The 13,196-nt window shown below is 40.4% G+C and overlaps 1 protein-coding gene across 3 annotated transcripts in view; it reads left to right on the top strand.

Moving 5' to 3' along the window:
• ZNF516 (zinc finger protein 516) overlaps positions 1 to 8,960 on the top strand; it is a 101,690-nt gene extending 92,730 nt beyond the window's left edge. For all 3 annotated transcript variants that reach the window (XM_051812684.1, XM_051812685.1, XM_051812683.1), the window contains exon 6: positions 5,904 to 8,960. In XM_051812684.1, coding sequence (XP_051668644.1) covers positions 5,904 to 5,963 — 60 coding nt within the window. In that variant the 3' untranslated portion in view covers positions 5,964 to 8,960. The remainder of the gene's footprint in view (positions 1 to 5,903) is intronic.
• Positions 8,961 to 13,196: the final 4,236 nt, after the last annotated feature.

The raw sequence follows: 13,196 nt of genomic DNA, 5'->3' as shown, positions 1-13,196 counted from the left end.
AACCTGGACCTTTCTACTCCATCTTGTAGCTTGGCAGGTGGGTTTCAGGGCACACCTCCTCATGGACAGTTTTCTTTAATTGTGAAACTGCCTCCAGCATCACTCACTTTCCCTTTCATCTGCATTTTTAGCTTTACTTTTCATTACAGTAGCCCACATCCTCCTGTCTCTTACTAAACTATTGCAGGTGTTTTTGGCCATGCTTAGATGATTTTGGCCGTTGGTTTCTACTTTCTCAATAAACATCCTCACTGGGCACCACCACATCACCTAGTTCATATGCTGCACCCTTCATGGAAGCTTTTAGGACCTTCTCAGTTGCAGTTGCATCTTTCTGGCCCAAAGGTTGTGTAGGGAACCCAGCCTCTGCCACAGGAGCATCTTGTTAACATCAAGCCATAGGAGTGGCCAGCAATTCTCATAAAGTGTTCAAGATGGCATAGCACTTCCTTGTTGTGCGCAATGTTTGCTTTGCTTTGCGTTAATGGGACAGTAACGGCAAAGTTATTCTGTAGTGCCCTCCTCGTGATGCTAGATAAGCATAAAATTGTGCAAGGACACATCTCTCAATAACAGAGTGAATGGCAGAGACACAGACATGGTAAAAGTGACAGTGAAACACTGCAGCTCTACCAACCAGCTCAGCTAGTCTTTGGTTTCCACCAATTTAGTAATGTAGATTTAGTAAACTTAAGCATCTTTTTAAATGCTCTTTCATCTTTTCATGCTTGTGGTTTTCTCTCATGTGTAGTTGAGATCGGATTCTGAGGGCATCTGGGCTTCTTTCTTCTAGAAGACAATAAAAGGTCAAAGTTGGAAATACATTTCCAAAAAATTCTGAAATAGCCGTATCCATCCAAAAGGAAATGTGGCAGCTCAGACCACATCTGGACTCTTTTTGTAATTCGGGTTACATTACTGCACAATAAATTTACTCACAATCTTGTCTTTGTAGACTACTGTCATGCCAGAATTTATTGACTAACTCCTTCCATGGCAAATGTAGCTTGCTCTTGCAGTCTAAGTCCTTGTCAATCTGTCTTCAGAGCATTTGATTAAATTACAGCATGTCTCAATTTAGCAGAATTCTGAGGAGAGGTTAGCTTCACGAGTCACTTCATCTCTTGCCAGTTGGTATTGCTCCCACAGAAAATGCAGTATGATCACTTCTCCAGGAGATAGTTCCCTTTCTTTTGTCTTGTTTGTTCCTCAGTATCAGCCTTTGTCTCAGTTTGTCAGCATCTGTGTCGGGTAGGATTATTCAGTTGTCTGCTGTTTTGCTTGTTCTCATTGCAAGCAGGCATTGTGCTCCCCCAGAAGACTCCACCTGCACAGTCCCTGGGCATTACAGAGGGAATACTCTCATTTCTACCTGCAGCTGTAGGGGCCTTCAGAAGCACAGAAATGAGCTCGCACTGAGAACGGTGCCTGCAGCATTCCGTTAACATTACCATTTCCCACTTTAAACGTTGTCACTCCATGTCTTCATTTCATTTCTTAATTGGGGACAGATCTATTCATGAGAGTTTATGGTGTAAAGTCAGTTCAAGTTACAGAAGTGCCATGCACATGCTCCAAGCAAGAAACAATAGTTACCATGTACGATAGCCTGAGAAGGAAACGGTGGTTTTTTTTAATGTCAAGTGAAAATGATTCACTTTACATAATGCTTCCTCCTCACAGGTAAAATATGTTCCCCTGAGTAGTCTGCTGAAGAGTAAAAATATTAACATTAGTATTTCACAGTTCCCCCATTCCCTTCTGTAGTCAAGCAGAAGATCATCTCTAAAGGTTTCCTTTATGAAAGAATGTTAGCTAGGGCTTTTAAAATCCCCCAACATGGTAGCTTACAACTGTGCTTCATTATATTGCAGTCTTATCACAGAATAATTCTAACTGTGCATGTTAAAAATAGGGTCTACAGCCAGGCTTTTTCAAAAATGATCCAGGTAAATCTATATTTAGATGTCTAAATAAGAACCCTGCATTAGAGTAGTGAACCACCAACAGGACACGCAGGCATTTGGCATCAGTGAAAAGGAGATCACCTGTAGGAGTGTTTAAAAAAGATCAAACACACATGGTTTTAATACTGTTAGCACTGGGCTGTGTTTCATGCTTTGTTGTCAGCACCAATGAAATACAAATAAAATGTAGGAAACAAAGGGTTCATTTGTAATGTTGTTTACTGTGGTTTCTTATTTTTACTTGAATGCTTTTAAAAAAAAGGACATTTTTACATAAAGTGAGTTTCCCATGAACTGTGGAATATTTCCTACTCTTCTTTATCTAAAGGACAAAAAATGCTCATTACATACCCCAAGTCAATACAATCTGTGCAAAGTCATGTAGATTCTGTTGAAATGCTGCCATGTTAAACATACTGAATATTCTGAATATTTTTATAAATGCTAAATATCCCAATGTATACATAATTATGCTTGCTTATCCACAATGAATATGTATCTTAATTTGGAATACACTAAGCGACATCCAAAGATATGATTTAGTAGGCTTGAATTGGGGGAGCACACTCCAATTGCATGTACATGGCAAGACAAAAGCTGGCTCCCCTTTGGAAGGGTCCTTGCAACAGCACGTGCCTCAAAGCAGCTGTGTGTATCTTAAAGCAAAGCTCTCCTAAAGCATGGGGTCATTTCAGAGACACTGCCTGGTGCTGCAGCGTTGCAGCCAGAAGCCCAGTGGCACAGGAGTCAGTCTTGAGCCTGCTTTTGCAGAATGGCAACAGCAGTGATAGCAGTTTCTAATATGTATGCTGTGCATTTAATTTCTGCTTCTGCATTTTTAAAGCCATATAAAAGCTTGGCCCACTGTAGGAATATAGTCTATCCTCTATCAGTGTCAGTCAATATACTCTAAAAATTTTAAGGGACAAGTAATTGGGTGTTCAAAAGGCATGATTTACTAGTTATCAATGAGGAAGAGTTCTGTTTAATTGAAAGCGCGTGTGTATATGTATATATGTGAAGCATATTCGCAGTGCTGGAGCCAGACACCAAGTTCTCTGCTTTCTCTGCAAGTGAAAAAAGCAAAACCCCCAAAACCCCAACCTTTGTCCTCTGCAGAAAAACCCCCTTTTATTCACAGAAAATCAATTAGAAGCTACAGCCCAGGACAAAAAAAAAAATAAACTACTGGTATCATGAATACTTCTGGCTGAAGCTTTCCCCATGCCAGAAGGCACTGATGGTCCTTTTCTGTGAAACAGCAGTGGGCACCACAGTTCTTGGGCCTCATTCACTGAAAAGAGAAGTGTGCAGTAGGTCCTGTGTGACAGGGGTAAAACACCTTCATAAGGGGTTCATAAGCCTTAATTTTCTCCTCTAAAAGTATTTTAAAATATTTCTTGCAGTGTTCAGTACTTGAGTTAGCATGAATGTGAACAGTCAGAATTTGGGGGATACAGATTGGAAAGAACCATCAAGAAAACACTGTGCATATATGTGTATGTATATTGTAAAGGAGCTTGGGGGGAAAGCTGGGGACATCTGTTACCTGTAATGTTTTTTTTATCCAGCGGTACTACAGCTGTGTTTGTCCTAAAGCAACTTTGGTGAGAAGGGAAGGAGGCAAAAAACCCCAACCCAGATAAAAAAGTTTAAACTATTGGTTGCTGAGTCTGGCTGGTTTTAGTTTTCTTGTATTCAAAATTTTAGTGCTGTCTGTTAAAAGTCCTATTTCTGACATTTGTTCTTATGAAATGTCTTGCCCCGGTTCCTTGCAGAGTTTCTTCCAAAGATCATGATTAATAGTTCAGTCCTCATTATTGCAAATGTTATTTTTAAATAGTTATTCTGAGAACAAGAATTCCATTAATCAAAATAATAGATAATGAACAAATAAATGGCAACCTAATTTGTCTCGTTCATACATATGGAGATTATAATGCAAACAATCAAGGAACCATAGAGGCTGCTGTAGTGGCATCTGAGTAATATGCATGTACTGTATGTCTGTTACTTTGTGAGCATTAGAGACTGGATTAGCAGCTGTAGTTCTTGTCTCAACATTTTCCCCTTGCCAGCAACAGGAGTGGTATCTGTGCTCCAAACTGGTCATTGCAGTTTATTTCAATGCCATGCAATAATCTGTCCTTCAGTATATTAACAGGTACACAAACTATTCTTTTCCTGTTAACTAGTGAAAAGCCCTAGAAGTTGGTATGAAAGCAGCTTTGGCATGGAAGCTCTAGGTTTCATGTGAAGATCTGCCAGTTTTTACTGAAAGTGAAGAAAGGTTCCTTTTAAAAAGGGAAAACCTTTCACTTCAGGAAGAATTCTATCCAGCTATGTATCAGCCAGTTCAAAATCTGACTGTATCCTTGAGCCTGTGGGAGTACAAGGGGTTGAGCCACTGGGTGGGGTTTGGCACACATGAATCTCAGGTGCTGTTTCTTGGTGAAACTGGCAGCACAGATATGCTTCAGCCACCCACCCACCACCTTCATCCCCTCTGCACTGTCCTTACAGGTGTGGGGAGGATGGATTATTCTTTTCACAGGTCCCCTGTGCTGTGCGGTGCATGGCATGCTTTCACCACCCCGCAGACTATCCATCGCAAAAGAGCACCCCTAAATTACAACCCTTTTTTCAGTTCTTACCCAGGGAAACTGGGACAAGGTGCCTTCCATCCCCTTGCCTCTCTCCATCCCTCCTCCCCTATCCTGGTGAAGCCCTGCTGTGCTCCCCCATGTGTGTAGAGGCAGTTCGATACGAGACGTTTTAATGATGAATGCCTCCTCCTGGAATTGTGGCTGTGTCTCTCAGGCATGATGCAGCCACGCAAAAATGTAAAGCATCTTTCTTAGTTTACTGCAGGAAATTCAGCATCCAACTAAGGAAGTTTTATCACATCTCTCATTCAGTTACTGTTTCCTACATTTCAAATATACTGCAGTCTGTACAGCAGCTTTTTTTTTCTTTAATTTTGTTGCAAATCTTTCCGACTTAAACCAAACTTTGACTGGTAAATGTCATGAATCTCAGGCCAGGTTTAATTAGGAATTTTCTAAATCTATTAACAAAAGAGATGCACTTAATACATTATGTCAACCAGAGCTGAGCTTTCTTTAGCTATTTCGAGGGCTGCCATAGGCACAGCTTGAAACTTGCTTGGATTTTACATGGGTGCTGTATTTTATGTTGCATTAATTTAAAATGGTCTGTTTCACTTCATCAAGACTTTAGCTTAAGGATAATGCATTTATGTAAGATTAATCTTGCCATGTTGTTTTAGGATCAGGATTGTAAACTGCATTGTTCCGACAGTGATGTTCTAAATGTCATTTTAAAGCTTTTCTTAGGAGCTGCAGGCTTCCACTTATTCATGATGTTATCTTTAATTTCACTTGATTTTAGAATATCCCTGCTATTTTTTCCAACATGGTAATTATTCATGAAAATTGGCTAAGAAAATAGAAGAAAGATGACAAGGGGGGGGGTGAGTGGAAAGCCGCCTTAGCATTTGACAGACCTGCCCAAGAATTCAGTTCTTCTCATTCAGCTGCCTCTGTGACCTCAAACTTCAGCCTTTTTAAAGCACTGATCTAGTTATGAATCCTTTTTGGCTAGCACAAAATTCCACTTTTTGGAGACCTCTTCTTTCCCTCCTTGTTCTCAGCCTTTTCTGAAGTGCTCCATCAGACACTATGACTTGCTGTTGTAGTTGAAAGGGGACTTTATATGAGCCTGACACACTTTGCTCTTGGTGGAGATGTTTAAAAAAAAAAACCAAAACAAACTAAAGAACTTCTCATGTAGTGGGTCAAGATAAATGTACGTGATGCTAATAAAGGTTAACAAACACCAGCAGGACTTGCTGGAGGGTCATGCCTGGGAGCAGAGGCGAGAATGAGCTTTTTCCCCATGTTGTCCTTCTTGCAGGGGAGAGACCACGTCGGTGCGGAGATCACCCACACGCTGCATCTCCGAAAGGGAACCTAGAGCCTTGGCAGAGGAGCCCCGAGGCCAGCAGCCCCCAGCCCGAGGGGCAGCACCAGCAGCCCCCCACGCAGAGCAGAGCAGCCCCCCTGCAGCCATCGCCTCGCCCGGAGCTGCTGCGCGAGACTGAAACCAGCGCTCTGCCAGGAGGGGGGGTGCCTCTGCGCTGTTAATCATTTTAAAATAAATGAAGATGCTACACAAGATATATATAAATTGACGTACTAATCAGTCCCATGGTTCCTTATTTCCTTTATAATAAACAGTGGAGTTGGCAAGCACTGTGGCAGCACGAGGCATCTATATTAATCAAGAGAAGTTTGAGACACTGGAAAAATTAAACTTTATGTGATTTGGACAGCATGAAGAAGTTAAGCACTGTAACAAAAACCTCCCTGATGCTCACAATGACTGTTTGATACATTTGAAAAACAGCAGTGGATTTGAGGGCTGGAGAAGTATTAATTAATGAAACTGCCACTGCCTGTCATGCTGAAAAGCAAATTAAAAAAAAAAACAAAACAACAACAGAGAGAGGAAGAATGAGGGGTGCGGGGGGGGAAAGGTGGCATTCGGTGCTGAGAAAGCAATGTTTGATGAAGGATTAAAGGGACTAAAGAGAAAGACCATCATTCTGCAATGGTTTGTTTCATTACAGTTTGGGGACCACTTTCATTTCTAGTGCTCTTGCTCTTGACTGCGCACCATTAATAGTATGTGAATATGGAAATTGAAACACTTCCAGAGAAAAGCTTCTATTCTACTTTGGAACAGAAAAACTGGTCGAACACTAAGAAAAAAAACAGGCTTCTGTGTTTTACTCTCAGGACCTTTTTTTTTTGTAACAGGGCTACTTTCTTCAACCTGATCACAAAGGAAGTCTTCACTTAGAGAAAAAAGAAAAAGGAAATAATAAAACATTCAGCTGTCTAATGCCACTGATCTCTGTTTAGAAGAGAAAAGGTGTCACTGAATGAATTCAGGTAGCCCTGGGGCTGTAAGGTGCTCTCTGCTCTTTTGTTTGGTTCAGCAGGCCAGCTACTGCTCCTCCTTGGGCCCAGTGATGTTCTGGAAAGGCGAGGAAACTTCTTTTGTGGTGGCAGGTTAACGTTCATATAAATGTGTCATGTCTTGTACTTGGTGATCACTGGTGGTGTTAGGAAAAAAAAAGAAAAAAAAAAGCTTTATATACCTCTTCTACAGTAACTCTTTAACTGCAAGTTTTCTAGGTGGGGTTGTGGCACATAACAGGTTGTTAAACCATGCAGTGTAAGCAATTAAAAATGTATTCCACCGATTTAAATATTTTCTTTTCTTATTGCTGTGACACTATGTGTGATGGTAATATTTCTGAGAGTTTCAGATTTTGCACATATAATTTTATGCATTATCAAAAGTTACTGCTGCCTTGAAAGAAAATGTTCTGTGAAAATTTTTGCAAAAGCTTTACTAGTTTGTTTTTTTTAAATTGTAACATTTTGTAAAGGCAGGAAATGGAGTTAAAAACCTAGCATGCTAAATATATTTTTCAAAAAAGCAATAATTTTACATGTACAGAAATGATGCTAACCTTTAATACAGGTGAGACCACAGTTTACTTAATACAGTAACGAAATAGTGCTGTTTTTGTAGAAACGGGCTTCTGACAAAGATTTGTTAAAAAAAAAAAGAAAGGCAGAAAAAACCTTAAAGCGTGATCTTTCTATTCTAACAGTTTTGGTGGGCGGGGGGTTGCTTTTTTAAAAAAATCTAGTCAGTAATTTGGTCTGGACTACTTGTTACTTGTTTTAAATTACTTGACAGGTTTTGTTACTTTGCAACACTTGCAACAATGCAAATTAACTTGCTTATGTGTTTTTTTTTAAAATTAGATTTTCCTTAGGCTATTACACAAGATGTATACCAGAATCCTCTGTAAGTCTCGGTGTAGTTAGGAATGTCTGTGCAAATACTTAAAAGTGACTGTAATTAACTGTTCTGTGAAGTTATTTTGAGGGAGGTTGCATAGACACATTCTGTTGTACACCAAAAAAAAAAAACACAAGAAAAAAAACAAGAAAAGGAGAAGAATGAAAAAGTGGAAATATTTTGCTGTGTTGCTTAATGATTATCATTTTGGGTTTGCACTAGCTTTCTCAGTTTGTCAGTTTGTTTTGGTTTTTGGGTGGGGGTTTTTTTGTTTGGTTTTTTTGTTCTGTTTTGTTATTTGTTTGTTTGTTTTGTTTTGTTGCTTTTCTGAGTCATATTTTCCATGAAAGAAAGTAATGGTGACAGTTCAGGAATGCACAAAAGCTAGTTGCCTAATCTATTTGTTTGTGGTTTAGTTATTAAAAACTCTTCTACACCCAAAATGGCACAAAAGTGTAGTGTACATTTGTAATTTCTCTCCTTTTTTAAATTGTATTTTTTTGGCAAGCTGAACTAGAAAATCTGAGTTAATATTTAGAGCCAAAACCTTCTTTCTGGAACTTTTCTTCCAGAATCCATGACAGAGAAGCTAGTGCTGCCACTGCCATTACCAGGGTACTAATCAGCAAAGTTTACAATCATAATTTAGCTTCATGAAGAACAACAGTAGGGGAAATCAGTTTAAATAATTATATGCTGTGTATAGCAGAGAAATGAGATTTTCACTTAATTAAACAAGAAACAAGAGTGGGTGGAGGAAAGCCAACCTTAAAGACCATCTGTTTTCACAAGAGAATCCCACGATTTTTGTTTTCTTCTATATCATTGTATTGTATTGATTTGTTATTTTAGTTAGACCATAGTATTTAAAATGAGTTATGTTCCATATTTATTTAGTCATTGGGCTTTCACCAGCTCTTTTAAGCAATGTGATAAGTTTTTTTGGCATGACACACTCCTGTAAAGCCCTTTTATGACTGTTACAGGGACTTTCTACTACCTCTACCAATCTACTGTTTCTTCTTCTTAACAGGTTTTTATGGTGTTGCAAGTCTAATGTAACTTAGACAATAAAGGGTTTGATTATCTACACTGCAGATTCTCAGTGTATCTGCCATCTCTCTCTCTCTTTCCCTCTTTCTCTCTTTTTTTGTGTGTGGATTATTACAGCTAAAGTGTAGAAGATCTCTTTTATTATAGCTGAAGTGAAAGACAGACCACCTTCACCAGGGTATTTTTGTGTCCTGAATATTGCACACTGACCAAAAGTTGAACTTGGAGAAACTTTGTTCACAGACCTAATCAGCTACTACATTGCCATTGTGCTGCTTGCATTCTTGACATTCCTTCTGTCACAAATGCTATGTATAAATTGGTGCATTCTACAAAATGTAAAGCCAATTGGAAAGCCCAGACGGTTTTTAGGCTTGTATTTTAAAACCACTTAGAGTCCTTAGTGGAAAGCCTTAGCATAAATTTCTGCCTCTGTCGTATCAAAAACTCGGCTTTAATGAAAGCAAGTGGTTTTTATCCTTTGGAAAGTACCTTCTGCTTGTTGGTGCAAAATTTGTTCTGCTGTTAACTGTAAGATAAAAATCTGTCGCTGGAAGGATTTCCAGGTGTTGCCATCATGCACATTTCATGGTAATCCCTGTAAATGTGTTGTTGCCTTCTATCCTTTGGCGTACTGTGTGTTGTGGAGCACACGTTCATTTGTCCTACTCGATGCATCAGAACATGTATGATGTTTTGAGCCATTTTACAAAATTGTGTTATTCAAGTGGTAGTGCATCCCCCTGCTGTTCACTCGCTTTCATGCGCAAAGGGTTTGTGACCAGGCCTGTGTTTGATTTTGTTCTTCTTTGCTGTATTCCTGTGCTGGACTACCTCAAGTGTATCTCAACAGCTTCACCAGGAGTGCTGGAATTCACTGACACAGGCGGGGATTTCTCCTTGAAACACCGATCTGTCACAAAGATGTGGAACAAAGCAAGGTGTAACATCTTTATTAGGTTCTTACTGTATAAAGTGTGTTGGATTAAAAGTGGGAAAGGTTGCATTTTATGACAAGTCAAATTTCCCACTGTCCCTGCAAGCCAGTAGTTTTAAGCTAGCAATTCTGTGCAAAGCACTGAATTGCAGTCTTCTTTGCTTTTGCTCTCTCCTTTTTCTTTTGGTGTGTTAAACAACCCGCACACTTCAGGGCAATCCAATGTTTAGAGGCGCATTGGATTCACTGAGAGCTTGTAGGCAAGGAATGCTTGATTGGTCACAGTATTTAGAGGGTAGCACAAGTGAAATGGAGTACATTAATATATATAAGAACTTCCACTTTAGTTTTTTAATTATAAATGATGAAACGTTTGTTTCTGGAGCAGTAAGTGGTGTAAAGCAGTTGAAGATAATTGCAAGGATAGACATACTCCCCTATTAACTGCTTTCCATGGAGCTCTGTGAATGATGGCATTTTTGAGAAGGACTGTAACCACATGTTGACATCATTAGCCAGCTAAAGGTAGACAGTAGTATTACAAAGGTATTTTTGCTTGTATTTTTTCTTTGGGTTCATTAGGATTGCTTTTGGGAGAAAGAAAACCAAAACCAACTCTAAACCACAGGAAAAAATTGCCTTTCATTCAAGACTGGTAGTCAAAGAGCAGATGGTACATGGGAGGAAAAAAAAATCCTTATGTGTTGGATATAAGCAAGTGTTTCTAAGTTACTAGCCAAAGTGAGGGATGCTTTTGCTAGTTAGAAGAGGATATGTTGTGAGTAGGAGTCAGGTAGAGACCAGGGGTTTGTTTTGTTGTGGCCTAGGTAATGGTATCAAGAGCATTAACGTGACCCATTTCTCTGGGTCTGAATACTGAGGTGGATGTTGCTCATAGGCCATAAGCAAGAGAGATGAAAAAAATCACATGAAATATCAGTAAGGGGCTAAGTTTTGGCCCTCTGAAATGGAAGTAGATGGAAAGCAGTGTCTGAGAAAGGCCGAAGCTGAGGATAGTACCAAGGAGAAACCAGGCGCAGAGTGAGAGGTTCAGAGGAGAACCACCATAGAGTAAAATGTTACCAAAAAAAGCAAAGTCAACAGTCTGAGAGATCAAAAGAATCTGGAAATGGAGCAGAAACTGCAAAACCTAGCCAGAAGAGGTGTATGCCCATTGCAAAGGGCTTCCGTTCTCTGAAAGGGAGGAGGCATGTGCAGGTAGCTTCTGGGGAGGCAGATTAAAAACTTCTGAAAATAAGCACATAATTTAAACTCAGTGAAGCATCTTATTCTCCAGAAACGTTCTTAGCCTAAATGATGTTCTGACAAGGGAATGCCTTTTTTGATCTTTACTCTCTTGACTGATGGGTAAACCAGAGGTAGAACTATAATTATCAGTAGTTGAGGCTGGACGGAAGGGTATGTCCAATACCTAAGGGGTTTTGAGAAGCATATTGCTCTTTTAGAGAAACAAGCAGACTGATTAGCCCCAAGCAGCATGAGGGAAAAAAGGAAAAAAAACAAGGCAGACAAGAAGGCATTGTGTTTTAAGCAGATGCTGAACTGGAGTAATCCTTTGAGGATGCTAGAGGGTATATTCAGATAGCATACCTAATACAGAGTATTTTAAGATGCCTCATAGTACGTTGGATAAAAGAGCTGGAGATGCTTAAAACTGTTAAGAAAAGATGTACAATGTTAAAATGGCTTCAGACCCTTGATTCTCTCCTTCATGAAATCCTTTGTATCTCAAATTTAAGTTGTGGTTCATATGAGATTGATACAAATGGCTTGATTTGTTTGTCCCTGTGTCACCAGGTGAGTTACTTGTCAAGAGTTTAGAAAATGTGAGTTACCCATGTTTCCTTTCTGTAAGTGAAAATCTGTGCATGTCATCTTTCATCATCATCAACCAACCCAAGTACCACAGAAATCTTGGAAGGTTTTTTTAAGAAAAGAAAAATGATTTGTTTATCTTCTAAGTATTCATTGTTATGGTATGACATAAAATAAAAGGGACACTGACCATCTAGTTCATCTCACTCCCAGAATTCAACTTACTTTTCTGAGACAGTGCAGTGTCATGCTTTACCTGGGACAATTAACAGGCCTCTGGTGGTTTCTGAGACCTACAAGTTGCCACCGGGTGCTGGAGCAGTGCTCTGATAAACATGCTTCTGTGAGGGATTTTCCTTGGGGAAGGTAGGTCACAAACCGAACCATTTCTTGCTTTTACCTTGAGTTTTTATCAGAGTTATGTTCATGCTGCAGAGACACTGGGTCTGCTCTTCCACATGGGAGCCAGCAGTGGAGGTCACTTCAGTCAGCTCATCCACAGAAGACCATGAACTTAAAATGGTAACCAGTTTCCTAGCTACTGCTATCCTAAACTTCTCTTTCTCATGTGTTCCTCTCCTCCTTCAGAGAGGTTGCTTGCACCACAGGGGAGGTAACATCTCCAGAGCAGTGGTGGAAACAGGCAGCTGGGAAGAGTTTTCTGTTTGCAAGAAGTCCACATCAGGAGCTTGCCTAGTCCCATTCCCTCTGCTCGGGTTTCCCTACCTGATTGTCCCATCAGTTGTGTGGCCATGCTTCTGGTGACATGGAAAAGCCTGCTGAGGATATGTGAATGACTGATTTTTCCTAAGGCTTTTGTTGTTTTGTTTTTGTTTTTTTTTTCCCCAAATATTTTTCTTTTCAAATATTGACAGAGTAAAGAGTATCCTTGGACTGCATTGTTAGACAGGAGGAAGCTTAGTGCAGATGTGACATGAAGCACATTTTATACCTGTAGGAATGGTAGGTCTGCTGGTATGTTCTAGGGAATGACATTTGGAAATTTGCTAACTGGAAGGTGGAATTATGTGGACATTTGCTCAGGTGCTAAGTCTCTGGTTTGTCACCATCCCTGTGCCTTGAGAGTGCAAGGCCTCCTGATGCCACTGGCCCTGGGGTGACACTGGAGCGGTGAAGGGGAATGTGTATTTCATGTTTCCCCAGCAGTGACACACATGCATGGCTCTTCCTTGGGCTCCTTTCCCTGACCTGATCACTTCCTTGGTTCACAGCCAGCAAGCAGCGGGAAGCTCTGGTCTCTCATGTTCCAGGAGCCGCATCCACCAGGACAGAGCTGTGAAGGGAACTGGTGCTGGTCTGACCCCTGCTATGGAGGAGGGTGGCTCTGCCTTGGCACAGCTGTGCTTTGGGTTTTTTTGTTTTGCACCAACCATGCAATGGGAGCAACCCAGGACCCAGCAGCCCTGTGCTTCTTTGGCTGGGGAGATGTTCCCCCTCCCTGGGGGACCCTGTGTGGTGAACAACTGAGAGTCTTCTGGGCA

The sequence above is a fragment of the Manacus candei genome, unplaced genomic scaffold (genome assembly GCF_025592945.1).
Source record: "Manacus candei isolate 608988 ecotype Guabito, Panama unplaced genomic scaffold, ASM2559294v1 h1tg000088l, whole genome shotgun sequence".
NCBI lineage: Eukaryota > Metazoa > Chordata > Aves > Passeriformes > Pipridae > Manacus > Manacus candei.
Note: the sequence above shows the minus strand (reverse complement) of the source record. Positions and strands in the feature narration are given on the sequence as shown.